Genomic DNA, 14,063 nt, shown 5'->3' with positions numbered 1-14,063 from the left:
TCCAATATGCGGGGTCTCCAAAGGCAGCCAGGGAGAAAGGCAAGGCTTAAGGAAGCAGTGCTTCCCCGGTTTTAATGCCAGGTGTGGAATGGGGTGAGAGGGGGCTGTGTTACCCTATCAGTGCTAATGAGCTTGGCAGAGCTCCAGGCTCTCTGGGCCAGGTGCCTCTGTACTTCTCCTTGGAACTCTCCACCTTCGCTGCTTGTTACCCCAAAGAGAAACCCCCGAAAAGGATTCTGGTTGAAACCTCATTAAACTTCCCAAGCAGCTTGATTGAATGAATAAGCTCCAAGCTCCAAATCCCACACAACCTGCTTCCTTCTTTCCAGCTGCCAGGTCAGGCTGTGGTCCTGCTGCATCAAATCTCATATTCTCAGCATCCCCTGTGGTCCCAAAGGCTGCCCAGGTGCCTGAGCCCTTCCCTACCAACCCTGTGTGTTCTCCGTGCCCCCTAACAAATGCCTTTCTTCATTTCACTGAAAAAGAGCCAACTGGAGGAACTGCCATGGCAACCGCATAATCGAAACTAAGCCATACGCCACATTATTTATGTGAAAAATGAAGATCTTGAGCCCATTTGTATTATAGGTAGACCTAGGGATACATGGAACTAATGCGGCCTGTTTCTGTGGCACCGTGGGACAAAGCAAATCCATTCATCTTTCTGTCTCTGCACGGGGCATAACCATTATGTTGTGATTAGCTCCCAAATGCTCCTCCTTCCTCTTCCTCTGCCTTGTGACCTTTCTTGAGGTCATTTCACTTTGTCCAAGCCACCCATCACCTCGCAATGGGGAGTCAAGGTTAGAGAGAACACCTCTAGTCAACGCTTTGCCATGGGAAGGAACTGAGGGTACAGATGTCCCTTGCTCTACAATGCATGGATTCTTGGAGGCAGATTCCAGGTTGGGGCAAATCAGGTCATATTTTAAGCACATCAAAGGAAATGTGCAACATTAACATTTGTTAAAACCAAAATCTCTCTCTAAAATACCACTATGTAACTCCTTCATGTACTTGTACCTGAGAATTTTATAGCATTTGGTTGTCTTTCAGGTAGGACATACCTCTGTACGATAAAGATGGCAGTTACATCTTGCCTACTGTCAAGCTCCACTACCAGATGACAAAACCTTTAAACCGCAATTTGAAACCTTTAGACAGCAATTTGAAAGCTAAGTACTCAGGATGAGAGGATCACATGAACCCAGGAGTTCCAGGCTGCAGTGAGCCATGATCACACCACTGCAGTCCAGCCTAGGGGACAGAATGAGATCCTGTCTCAAAAAACAAACAAAAAACAAAGTTTTTCATGCTTTGCTCTGCTTAATATTTTAGAGAGCATGTGTTGTAGAGAAGAAAGAACATTTTTTTTGAGATGGAGTCTCGCTCCGTTGCCAGGCTGGAGTGCAGTGGTGTGATCTTGGCTCACTGTAACCTCTGCCTCCTGGGTTCAAGCGATTGTCCTGCCTCAGCCTCTCCAGTACCTGGGACTACAGGTGCAAGCAACCACACCCAGCTAAGTTTTGCATTTTTAGTAGAGATGGGATTTTCACCATGTTGGCCAGGATGGTCTTGATCTCTTGACCTTGTGATCCACCCACTTCAGTCTCCCAAAGCTCTGGGATGACAGGCATGAGCCACTGCACCCACATGAGATGAAAAAACTTTTACGGTGCTGAAGCTCGGTGGAAACTCACTCGATCTTTCAGTATCTGTTTCTTCACCTTTAAAATAGAGCTGACACCACCTCCTTGGTAAGGGCTATGGTAAATACTACACAAATGAGGTGTGTGTGAGTGTTTTGCAAGGGTCTGATCTTTCCATGTAACCAGAACTTTCGCCACTTTATTCATGTTAGAGAGGGGATTTGGAGTGATCTTCTAGAACGAACTCTAGGTTGAGTACATTAAGTATAACCTTTATGACATTCCTGTTATACTTCTGAATTGTGAAAATAATTGTTTTCTTTTCCATCAAATTCATCTTTTCCTTTTTATTCACTTAAAATTCTTTCCCAAAGGGGAGCTCTAGCTATCAGGCCCTAAATTGCAGGTGCGCAGAGAATACTAGAGGTGAACCAACTGTGTCTTGTTAGAGGCCTCTGCCATTCAGAAACTCTCCTGATGAGTCACAGAAGGGAGTCCCACCTTGATGACTCATTTTCTCCCGCGGCCCAGCATCCTTGTGTGCTTATCACTCAGTTGGGCCCAAGAAAAACTCAGGCAGTCCCTGCAAGGAGCTGGTTCCCCACAGACGAACGGGAGACTCCTATAGTATGAGTGTGGCAACTGGCATGGTAACTACTATCATTGACTCCTCGCCACCCAGGACTGTATTGCAAAATGCAATACATCCATTATGCATCCTCCTCCCCTCCCGCCCAGCCTTATTTCACATACATATACACTGAGAATCAGAGATATTTGTTTCAGGTTTGATATTTCAAAACCCCAAGCCCAATAATCTCCTTCCTTCTAATTCAGAGTTTGTTGATTTGAGAAGAGTTTGGAGCTCTTATTGGGGATTTCCAGGGATACGGAGAGTATTTTATTTACCCTTTTGCTAAGCTCCTGGAGTAAATGGCTTGTAGAAGCCCGGTTTTGAAGTGCGCAGAGGGTGAAACACACAGGGGGTCTGATCTTTGCCAAGCGGGCAGCCCTTCCTTCTCTGGAGTTGCTAATACACAGAGAAGGCTGGGAGGCTTATTTTGTAAACAAACTCAGTATTTCAGCGGACACCTGAAGCAGTACTGGCAGATACTGTGACTCTCAGCAGGAAGAGACACGAAGTTGTTATCCTTGTAGCCTTTGGTCAGACAGGGAGTTCACATCAGGCATTTTGGTGGTGGGGAAGAAATGTAAATGTATGAACCAGAGGCAGTGGATTTTGGATTCTAATTTTGCCACTTGGGAAGTGTGTGATTCACACAACTTTAGTGAATCTCAGTTTTGCTGTTTATACAGTGGGCACAGTCATACTTTTGGGCAGAGCTTCTGCAAAGATTCAATGGGACACCATTTGAGAACGCTCTCGCAGGGTGCGATCTCCAAAAATGTGGTTCCCTCGCTCTTGTTTGGTGTTTGTCCTAAACCCTTTTGGACAGGTGAAAATCTGTCCTCTATAAGTTACTGTCTCTAGAGAAAGAATTACAGAAAACCTTTCAAGCTGTCACTCTCCACATCTACTTGGGAGGCTGAGGGAGGACAATCAATCACTGGAACCTGGGAGGCGGAGGCTGCAGTGAGCCAAGATCATGCCATCGCACTCCAGCCTGGGTGACAGAGTGAGACTCCATCTCAAATAGAAAAAAAAATGCTCCACATCATACGTCAGTTTTAGAGGATAATCAGGTGCATCCAAAAGGGGGGTGCGGCAGGTGTACTTGAGTGTCCCCTCTGGTTTTGAGTACCTTCGCTCTGTTAAGTCCTTAGGTACAAGAAAGCTTGATGATGGTGGTGTATTTTAGTAACCATGTCTTTTGAAGAAATGCTCTCTTCCCGGGAGCCTGCAAGAGCAGTTTTCCCTCTCTCTCTCTTTTTTTTATCTTCTTTCCTCCCTGTGTCCTCTGGGCAGGAACTTGTGGATGAAGCAGGTGTTAGGAGCGTCCCATCACTGGGGCACTAGGAACCCACCATGTGTGGAGGCTCAATGCTGTTCCCACTATTAGAGGGAATATTAAAAGGACTAAATCTTACTGTTAATACTCTGGCTTAAATTGCAGCTATACATATTTCAAGGCATAAATTGCTGCACTGTTTAAGAAAACTGTCTGTTTTCCTGAAATCTATTAACAGAGCTTAAACCTCAAGGTCTTGTATCTTGGCTATTTAATTTACTCTCTTAGTTGAAGAGGCTGAGCCTACTTCTATTCTTCGGTCTACACTTAGAAGTTGAACTGCAAGGCTTTTGTAAGAAAAATAAGTTCAAATTCCTTTATGGGACAAAATGGAAGCTGGAAATCACTGCCTTTTACATTTAAAAAGATATCTATTTCTCTTCGGCTTACCTGCCAAGATTTGATTTCACCATGGAATCTCTATTCAACTGGTGGAATTACTGTTATGTCCAGCGCCAGTTAGAGAGGGAGATGCTGAAAAGTGTATTCTCCTGAAAGGATTAATGAGTTCTCTGCTTATGCAATGCCAAGAAAGGTCTGGGCTGTTGATATCCGCAAGCATCTTCCACTGACACCTGACATTTACTTTTCTTAAACTGGAGAGTCTGGAGGAGCTACTATTGTCTCCTTTCGTTCCTGGACCCCTTGTTAAAGTTGCTAAGGCCCAAAGAGCTTAACTAATCTGTCACATGGTCAGGAAAGGCAGAGCTAGACTCAAGAGCAGGTGTGACTGATTGTGGAGGGCTGACTGTGAATAGTGGATGTCACCTTAGCACAGGTAAGACATCAGGAGGTCAGGCACACTGCTGACAGAGCCAGGCCACATGGCTGGTGCCGAATGAACAATTAAAAGCATAGGCAAGTAGAAGGGGTCTTCCCTGTATCCCACCGCTGTATCTCACTCCCTCCCACCTCTCACCTGGCCCCTGGGCATGCTGTGCTTACTTCTTCCAAATCATCATTTAACACGTTCATTTCTCCATTTGCCTATAAACTTCATATGCAAGACGATGCTCACAGCAGGACGTCAACAAATGTCTGACAAGCCACATCAGGAGTGTCTAGGATGTACTTTCCTAGAGTAATTCATGAATCGCCCCAGACCAAGGACAGTCTGCTCAGGAATGACGCCTGCCTACAGAGATCACCCCAAGGGCCTTCCCCATGCTTTTGACCAGGCAGGCACGCTGGAAACTAAGAGGTAGGGTTAGTGTATGGAGAGCTTGTGGTGTTACTGCGGAAGCTAAGCCCATCCCTGATGATATCCTGAGACACTTGATCCATTGCGTCTCTCACTTTATTCTATTAAAGGCTTCTCCACCAGTCCTAGAGGCTCCAACTTCAGCTTCATCTTGAGATTTTGTTGCTTCTCTTTTGCTTTCACTTAGGTCCACTGGGTGGGGAGCCTCTGTGGATGCCGCCTCACTATGTGGCTCCCATCTGTCTTTGCCTTTTGAACCCACTGCATTGCTGGGAGCTAGCTTCTCACCTGAATGCTTTTAATGGGTTATCGGGCTACCTTATGCCCTGCTCACCGGCTGCTCTACCTCCAGCAAAATTCTGAACGTATGTTTACTCTCCCACCTGAAACCCTCATTTGCTCCACACTGGCAACTACTCAGCCAAGTATCCTTTATCCCCTTGGAAATCAAAGTCCTCTATAGCTTTTCTAACCCCACACTTTCCCCACACTTGCCTCATTCTCCTATGGAGTCACCGGAGGCGGGATATTGGCACCCACTTATCTGTATACCCTGAGCAGCCCCTAGACAGCATCTTGGATGTGGAACAATCTCTGTCTATGTTTGTTTCCACTCATTTAATTTGGTGTAGCATCCTGGCATGCAGTAGGCCCCAGGAGCAGGGAGTTTGCCCACAGCCTGGAGAGAAAAGCAGTGGCTAACACACTAGTAGAAGAATAAAGCAGGATGGACTCGATTATGCCAGGAATTCTGCCATGAGTAGATTGTTCCGTTTACTCTCAATGCACTGACACTTCTTCTGGTCAGGCTCTTCCTCCCCTCCTCACCTTCTGCCACTGTACTGGATGACAGAACTTGTCCACGTGAGCCTTTCGATAACTCGTTCTCAACATCGAGGTTGTTTACCCCCGTCCCTTTCTGGCCAGCAACACCCTGGGCTGTGTCATTGGTCAGAACTGCTCCACTTCCATAATCTTCAAGTCAGACAATGAGGCTCTGGGCCCAGCCTCCACTTCTCTTTTTCCATTATTGATGACAACTCGTGTTTACAGTTCCGGGATCTTTGTCCTCTCTCCTTCCTCCCATCTCAGCCTCTCTCATCATCATCCTCAGCTTCTTTGCTCCACTCTCCTGTCGCCACGCCTGCCACACTCCTGCTTCTGCTCCAGGGTGCTGGGGCCACTCCCCCCGCCACGCTGACCAGTGCCACTCCCCCCGCCACGCTGACCAGTGCCTCTGCAGGCCCTGGCCTGGCGCCTTCTACCAACTCCTTGCTGTTGGCGTGTAAAGCAACAAGGGAGGCCAATCTTGCACCCATTTCTAGCTCCTGCCCTCTTCACTTACAGCCAAGTGTCTGGAAAGAGGGTCATCCCATGCCCCTGTCCCACTTCCTCACTCTGACCCATGCGGGCGGTGCATCAAACACGGCCCCCTCATCGTGCAGTACGGCTACTTATAGGAAAACGAATACAAGTAAGTGGCCTACAGCAGCCGCATTTCCAGTGTGCAATAGCACCTGTGGTACTACAGAGAACATTTCTATCACCACGGCAGGTTCCACTGGAGAGTGCTGGTCCACACCACGCCCAGTTTGCTCCACATCCTTTCTCCTCTCTCGTAAATGGTTCCGTGTTCACCACAGGACCCAAGCCTTTCTTAGGAGTGGGCACTCTGAGTTCCCCTTTCTGAGACTCCAGTCCTTCTGCTCCCCCTCAGAGAATAACGAAGCTTCCTCCTCGTGTTTCTCAACCCTACCCTCTCCCCATCCTGAAAGCACCATCTCAGCACGAGCCTCTGTCATTCACTCCATTACAGCAGCAACTTCTCCAGCTATGTTCTCATTCTCCACATGGCAGACAAGCGCTTTCTAAAATACACAGCGGATCCTGCCGCTCTCTGGTTAAGAGATAAACATCTACAACTTTCATTTGCTTAGAGATAAAGGTCAAACTCACCAACGGGGCAGAAGCCATTTCTTACCAACTTCTTGATCCACTTCCTCTCCACATCCATCTTCTGCTGTCCCCTTTTCCCCCCAGTCTGGGCCTTGTTCACCCCCAGGCTTTTCCCCCTTAAGTCCTTCTCCCTGCTCATCTGTATGACTCTTACTGCTCCAGGGCTGACCACAGACATCACATCCTTCCCAAACCCACTGCTCCCCTCCCAAGGCGAGATGAGGAGGCCCTTCTACAGACTCCTATTGCACCTCTGCCCACACCATCAAGAATGCTGTCACATTCACCTGTGATGTCCCCATTGTATCCCCATTACCCTTGCAAGGCCAGCACAAAAGCTGACAGTGTCACAGAATCTGATGTCTTTGCCGGCCTTTCATGAACAGTAATGGTGGTTCATCTTACTGGGTGCTGCAAGAAAGGGAATTAGGCCAAATGCTAAGCCTTCTTCCATGAGCTGCTTCTAATTAAAACATGAAGCTGTGTCATATTCTTCTAGAGCAGGGTTTTCCAGTCTCTAATTTAAGACTCATAATGTGCAATAAAATCAATAGAGTGCGTCATGACCAACTTTTTTAAAAGCATGGAATAGACTATAATAGAAAATGTCAGAGCGTGTCATGCCTATCACAGTGAGTATTTTTTCATGATTTTTTTTTGTTTGTTTCCACAGTATCTACGCATAGGCTTGTGAATAGTGGGCCATAATGCAAAACTTGCCATCTCTTGCTCTAGATGACAGTTGCAGAAGCTGAAAGACACTATTTTAGGGAATACCTGGTTGATTATTCCTGGGGCAGACATGTAAATTGCACTATATGATGATTCTAACAGCAAAATGTGATTCATAATGTGCACTTTTGCTTCCAACGGTCCTATAATTTTCATTAACTTTTCAGAAATGTCTTGCATTTTTTTTTTCATCTTATGCTACAAAAAAAAAAAAAATGTTCTGCCAGTTGCGTTGAGTCCTTAGTATCTGTCTAGAGGTGCAGAGACCTCCACAGCAACTCCACAGATTAGGAGGGTGCGCTCTTACCTTCCCTGGCCAGCCCCATAGGATGCATAAGGGCAGAGCTGAGGTCACTTACCTGGGGATGGTTCATGGCTTAGAACACAGGAGTGTTTCAATAAACGTTAGCTTCTTGAACAAATGCATATGTGGAATGGCTTTACCATTTGCAGAAATAAGGGTCCCAATGTGCTAGTTGATATTACACATCCACCTATTGATCCACCCCACAAGGCAGTGAGCATAGGATGTATGCGGATTGTACCCTCCCCATAACAGAAAAAAAACAGCACAAATGTAACTCTGCCTTGGCAGTTCTGCAAGCTACTACAGCTTTCCAGGAAGGCCCAAGTGCTTTCCTTTGAATTTGTGCTGAACTCGTTTTATTTTTTATTTATTTATTTTTTTGAACTCGTTTTAATTGTGCATCTTCATACCTGCAACACTTCTATTTTCCATGACTTAGATGTAAGACAATGCCATTGGAATAATGAAGGTGCCTCCTCCTATTTCTCAACCCAAACCTCTCTCTCCCCATCCTGGGAGCACCGTCTCAGCATGAGCTTCATATATACCAAGAAACATAGATTGACAGTGGTTGAGAGCAATCTGAGGTCTTCTCCCAGGCACAGAGGGAATGATCACAGATTGATGGAAAGTTTTTGATATAGAGAAGGGAGATGAGGAGAGACATTTGCTATGCATTGGCCATTCCTTAGGGAGGACCTTAATGGATCTAAAGGCTAATATTTTTCTTTTGTATATCAAATATATAAATATTAATCTCATAAAAGTAATAGACATTTCATTCAAAACTTTAAAACAAATTTAGAAAATATTTGTAACCTTCTTACTCAAATAGTCGATACTATTTTGGTATCTTTTGCCATATTTTTCTGTTTATGTATACATTTAAAATATTTGAGTATTTATTATATTTTAGACCTCTTGTTTTCCCTTCCACATATCACATGCTCTTTCTAAGTCTATGTTTTTCTTTCCAGAATTTTAGAGGGGAACATAAATCCTACTGCGATTATAGACCATAACCGATTTAACTAATTGCCTGCTGTTGTGCTTTTGGGTTGCTGCCAATTTTCCATTTTTACAAACATTTCTATGACTGGGTATTTGTGCTTATCCACAATTATAGACTTCAAATGAGGAATTTTATTTCTACTGTAAAAATACAGGTCAGGCTGTTTTTCTTTCTACATTCAGATGCCATTTAAAGTCCACTGGGGAAGATGACTGTTGTATTATTCAAGGAAAAAAGTTATCTTGATCTTAGCCTTAACCGAAGAACACTCATAAAGGAAGAGAGGTAGGCACAGCTGGGAACCGGGCCCAGCCAGTGCACAGGAAGGACCCTGGGTGAACCATGGACTTTCTCATCTTCCTTTTGCCTATCTTAAAAACAAGAGGGATAGACTTGAGTCTTTCATTCCATACCAAATCTTGAAACACGGCCCTACATAGCATGAAGGTCACATTTGCCCCATCCCAGAAACTCAAGGTAAACAAACTAAGTCAGTTTGGAAAAATTTAAAGGATGCAAAGTTTCCATTTTCAAGGCATTGTGAGAAACTCTTCTTTCTCCCAGCTGGCGGCCCCATAAATGAAGCATTTCACAAGCTGCTCATGGCTTGCTTAATGAGGATGCCAAATTACACCACCAGATTTTTCCCCTTTGGTGCCATCACTTTTCCTCCTTATGCCGATGAGAATTCAGGGTGGCGTGACAATAAGAGTTGGTATAAATGAGAACTCTGTGCTATCCATGCAGGACCTGAGTTTATCTCTGAGCAATATTTTCAGACTTAAAATTTCTCATTTACTAATAATTAAACTTCAAAGGAAAAAAGAGACAGACCCAGGAAATGGGATAATTCCACTGATATTTACTTACCTAATAATAAGCATCCAATTCATTATTGAAGAAATAAAGAGAATACGTACCTAACAAACGAAGGAGGAGAAAAAGAACTCCCAACGCGTAAGACTTGAGTTCAGGGCTGACTGTCCTACATGCAAAGAGATGAAGAGGGAAAAAAACAGATATCACTCCCCTGTAAGTAACAGACCCCGGAGTCATTTGCTGCTGTCCAGGAGAGCTATTCTTTAGCAAATTACTAATTGTGTCTTTTTTTTTTTTTTTTTTTTTTTTTTCCCTGCCTAAAGTCTGAAAAATTACTGCTACCGCAGTGCCAAGAAAGTTTAGGAATTTAATAGTGTTTTTTAATAACTGGACCTCACCTTGTTATTCGAAGGACAGAGTACAAATTTGGACATAAAAGACATGCAGGTTCTGCTGAGACCAGGAAGCATCTAAGTTGGTGGGGTACACGTACGGGGGAGAAATGTCAATGGAGAAAATAATACCCCTTATGCTTCACAAACAGGCCAACACTGTGAACATCTTTCCCATTCTCCAATCATTGTGTGAAATCCACCAGGCTAGCATGGTTTGACACCCTGGAGGGACCATGTGGGAAATAATCCACTTAGCATGTTTCAGCACTGTTATGGTTAATACCGAGTGTCGACTTGATGGAGGGATGCAAAGTATTGATCTTGGGTGTGTCTGTGAGGGTGTTGCCAAAGGAGATTAACATTTGATCCAGTGGGCTGGGAAAGGCAGCATCTAATCAGCTGCCAGTGCAGGTAGATATAAAGGAGGCAGAAAAGTGTGAAAAGACCAGACAGGCCTAGTCTACCCCCGTGCCTCTTTCTCCTGAGCTGGACCCTTCCTGCCCTCAAACATCAGATTCCAAGTTGTTCAGTTTGGGGACTCAGACTGACGTTCTTGTTCCACAGCTTGCAGACAGCCTACTGTGGAACCTTGTTGATTGTGTGAGTTATTAGATGTCATAAGATCTCTCTGTCTCATTCTGTACCTCTAGAGAACCCTAATACAGGCATCTTTTAAACTGGAAAGAAATCTTCATCTAATTACAGTTTTTTGTTTCAAAGTGCTCCAATCTCCCTGGCCTTAGTTTCCTCAGAAGAGTCCCTTAGAATGATCTTTTATACATTTTCCAGAACATTTCCAGAGTGTAATATTTTCTGGGATGGGACAGTAGACAGAAGTTTGGAAACACTGACCAATTTCAGGCAGATGGGTCCATACATCTGATAACACGGCCTCCTTTGTAATACCTCCTACGTGAGTAGCTGGTATTTCTTCAACACTCGGCTTCTGTCCTGAGGCCAAAGGCTATTTGTGTCTTGTTTATCATCATTACCTCAACCCCAGCACTATGTGTGGTGCCCAGCATGTGCTATGTGACAGTGTGAGTGGGTAGATGGGTGGGTGGCCTTTTCTTGGCTTGGTGATGAAGGCATGTGAAGGGAAAGACAGCTGACTGACCATATGCATACGTGTTTCAGGTCATCCTGAATACCAATGCCAAAGAACCTTCCTCTCATCTGTCCCCATCACGAGTCCCTAGGGGAAAGGGGGAAGGAATCACATGTCTATGCTCCCTGGAAGAAGGACCTGGCTAGGCGTAGAAGCAGTCCAGTATGGCCGAAAGACCCATGAGATGCAAGGAGGGCCTAGAAATCAATTTTGTACAAAATAAACATTAATAACAAAGTTACCAACAGGATATCCAGTACTCAGGATATTTAACCTATCTATGGACTTGGCTAGAATAACATTCTTAAATGATCTCAGAGGTCATTCAGCCCTCCAATGAGCTACTACTGGGTCTGAGCCTCTGGGCATGTCTTTGGTTACTTGGTATGACAAACTCAGTGACAATTCAAAAAGGATGTGTCCTCTCCAAATTCACACGTTACCTAACCCCTAAGGTAATGGTGGGGTCTTTGGAAGGTGATTATTAGGTCATGAGGACTCTTGCTTTTGTGAATAGGTCCAGTGCACTTAAAAAGGATACCCCAGAAAGTTACCTCTTCTGTGTCAGGGCATGGCAGCAAGGCACATCTTTGAACCAGGACACCAGCCCTCACCAGACAGCACACCTGCTGCCACCTTGATCTTGAATGCCCTGGTTTTCAGAACCGAGAGAAATAAATGCCTTTTGTTTAGAAGCCACTGCATCTAGGTATTTTGTTACAGTAGCCTGAATGAATGAAGACACTGGTGTTTTTACAGTCTTGGCCCCCATTTCTAAGATTTTCAGGGAAAACACATCTCTTAATTATAAAGAGGAGAGTACAGGTAAGTCATCCCAGGGCAGCAGGTCACGACTTTGATGAGTGATGGGGACGTGGCTCTGGCTAAGACACCAGTACAACGTCCAGGTTAAGTTCAGTGTCTCTGGAGAGAAACACAGTCAGTAGTACTCTAGAATGTGCACGTCACAAAATCCAAGTTCTCCAAAGATATTATCGGCTCCATGGCTCCAGTTTTTGCACTTTGATTTAGATGCATAAATAGAGGCAAATTCTCCCTATCAAGAAAGCACTCTGGTATAATGAGCCAGAATATTTATCACCTGAAATTTGGTTTCCTTTCAGCTGTCATGTCACTAGGAACAAGTGAGGAAGGTGCTAAGATCTCCCTTCATATCCTCTTGGGAAACTGGTTTCTATGAGAAGAATCATCCTTTCTGGCTTTAATTATGAAGGAACGGAGGGCTCTGTGTGAACGCTATTGAAAGTTCTGGAGGGAGTCTTAACTCTACAGGTATAGCTCTGTGACCTTGAGAACACTACCTAATTACTCTCAGAGCCCAGTGTGGGGCCTAAGGCTGAGCATCAGCTTGTAACCTCACTTCCAGACATTCTGAGCACTGCTGTTGGTGGGATGGTCCTGTCTGCCATGACAGTGGGTCCACGCTTCCGAGATGGCACAAGGGCTGGTGCACATCTGTGCCCCTGTGCCAGCCTGGGACATCTGCAATGGCAAATCAGACCAGGAAGGTGGCACCATAAAGCTGCGTCTTGACCTGCTGTATGTGCACAATGCACAGCGTGTACTTCCAGCACAGCGTGGGGTTATAGGCTTAGGTCATTTAGGCCGTCTGCAGCTGATTAATTCAGAGGGAATCAAATATTCCAGCAAAGCTCCGGGAGCTGTTTATCAAGCTGAGATTGGGAAGTGATTAAGAATTTCAACAAACTGTCCATGTTTGGTAGTCACCACTAGTCAGTGTATAGAGGCTGGGTTTTTGCAGGGGAGTTTGTGGGGGAAGCGTGTAGGGGACTAGCCATTTTTCGTCCTTCTTGGTGTCTTTGGTGTATGAATATCACAATATAACTTCACAAGAATGTCTAATAATGAAAAATAAACTACTCATAAGGCAGCCACCTAAAACCTGTACATGAGATCTGATGGGTTTTGTCCAAATGCATATTACACATAATCATCCTCTCTAAATACTTTTAAATTCAATGGTTCATTTCATAAACGCTTTCACATTCTTAAGAATGTTCATTATTCCGTGGGGCTGCAGTGCCATAATTTAACTCACTATTCCAACTCAGGTTCTTCTGCTATTATAGTTAACGTTGTAATAAAAATCTGTCTGCATTGAGCTTTTTCTTTCTCTTGCAGAGAAGTATTTTCTTAAGATAAATGGCAGGGGTAATTTACGCATATTTACTGCATAAAAGGGTCTGAATAAGTTTATGGCTCCTGACTCTCGTTGCCATATTGCTTTTGCGAAAGGCATGATAGGCTTTTCCCGTGCCACCAGCAACTGGTAATTTTGCCAGTTTTGCTTCAGCCTTGTAACCACTGGGTGTCAATTTTTAAAATTTATTTTTCAAACTTAGTAAGTATCAAATGGCAATTTGCTATTGTCACCTGAATGCTGTACGCATTCACAAGGCCTTGCTCATGACCTTTAAGGTAACATTAAAAATCCTCTTCCTTGGGCATTCCTAACACAAAGAATGAGGAAATGTGGTCGGCAAACTGAGAGGAAGAGAAAAGCTGGGTGAAGTAGAGGTGAGGTGCGTGGACACTGGGTTCTCCATGCGTTTCGTTCCTACCTTTATTTCCCACCCTTGCTATGGAATCTGCATCCCAATAAGGCAAGTCTTTTTTTTTTTTCAAAACAGTGTCTTGCTCTGTCACCCAGGCTGGAGTGCAGTGGCATGATCTCAGCCCACTGCAACTTCCACCTCCCGGGTTCCAGCAATTTTCCTGCTTCCACCTCCGAAGTACCTGGGATTACAGGTGTGTGCCACCGTACCCTGCTAATTTTTGTATTTTTTTGTACAGATGAGATTTCGTCATGTTGGCCAGACTGATCTGAAATTCCTGATCTCAAGTGATCCTCCCACCTTGGCCTCCCAAAGTG

The 14,063-nt window shown here is 44.7% G+C and overlaps 1 protein-coding gene across 2 annotated transcripts in view; it reads right to left on the bottom strand.

Annotated features, from left to right (window-relative positions):
• Positions 1-14,063, bottom strand: part of SLCO3A1 (solute carrier organic anion transporter family member 3A1) — a 330,506-nt gene that overhangs the window by 11,288 nt on the left and 305,155 nt on the right. For both annotated transcript variants that reach the window (XM_017517954.2, XM_017517955.2), the window contains exon 9: positions 9,748-9,812. In XM_017517954.2, the coding sequence (XP_017373443.1) occupies positions 9,748-9,812 (65 nt within the window). The remainder of the gene's footprint in view (positions 1-9,747; positions 9,813-14,063) is intronic.

Source organism: Cebus imitator, unplaced genomic scaffold (genome assembly GCF_001604975.1).
Source record: "Cebus imitator isolate Cc_AM_T3 unplaced genomic scaffold, Cebus_imitator-1.0 Scaffold19, whole genome shotgun sequence".
NCBI lineage: Eukaryota > Metazoa > Chordata > Mammalia > Primates > Cebidae > Cebus > Cebus imitator.
The sequence above is the reverse complement of the archived record's forward strand: the minus strand, read 5'-3'. Positions and strand labels throughout refer to the sequence as shown.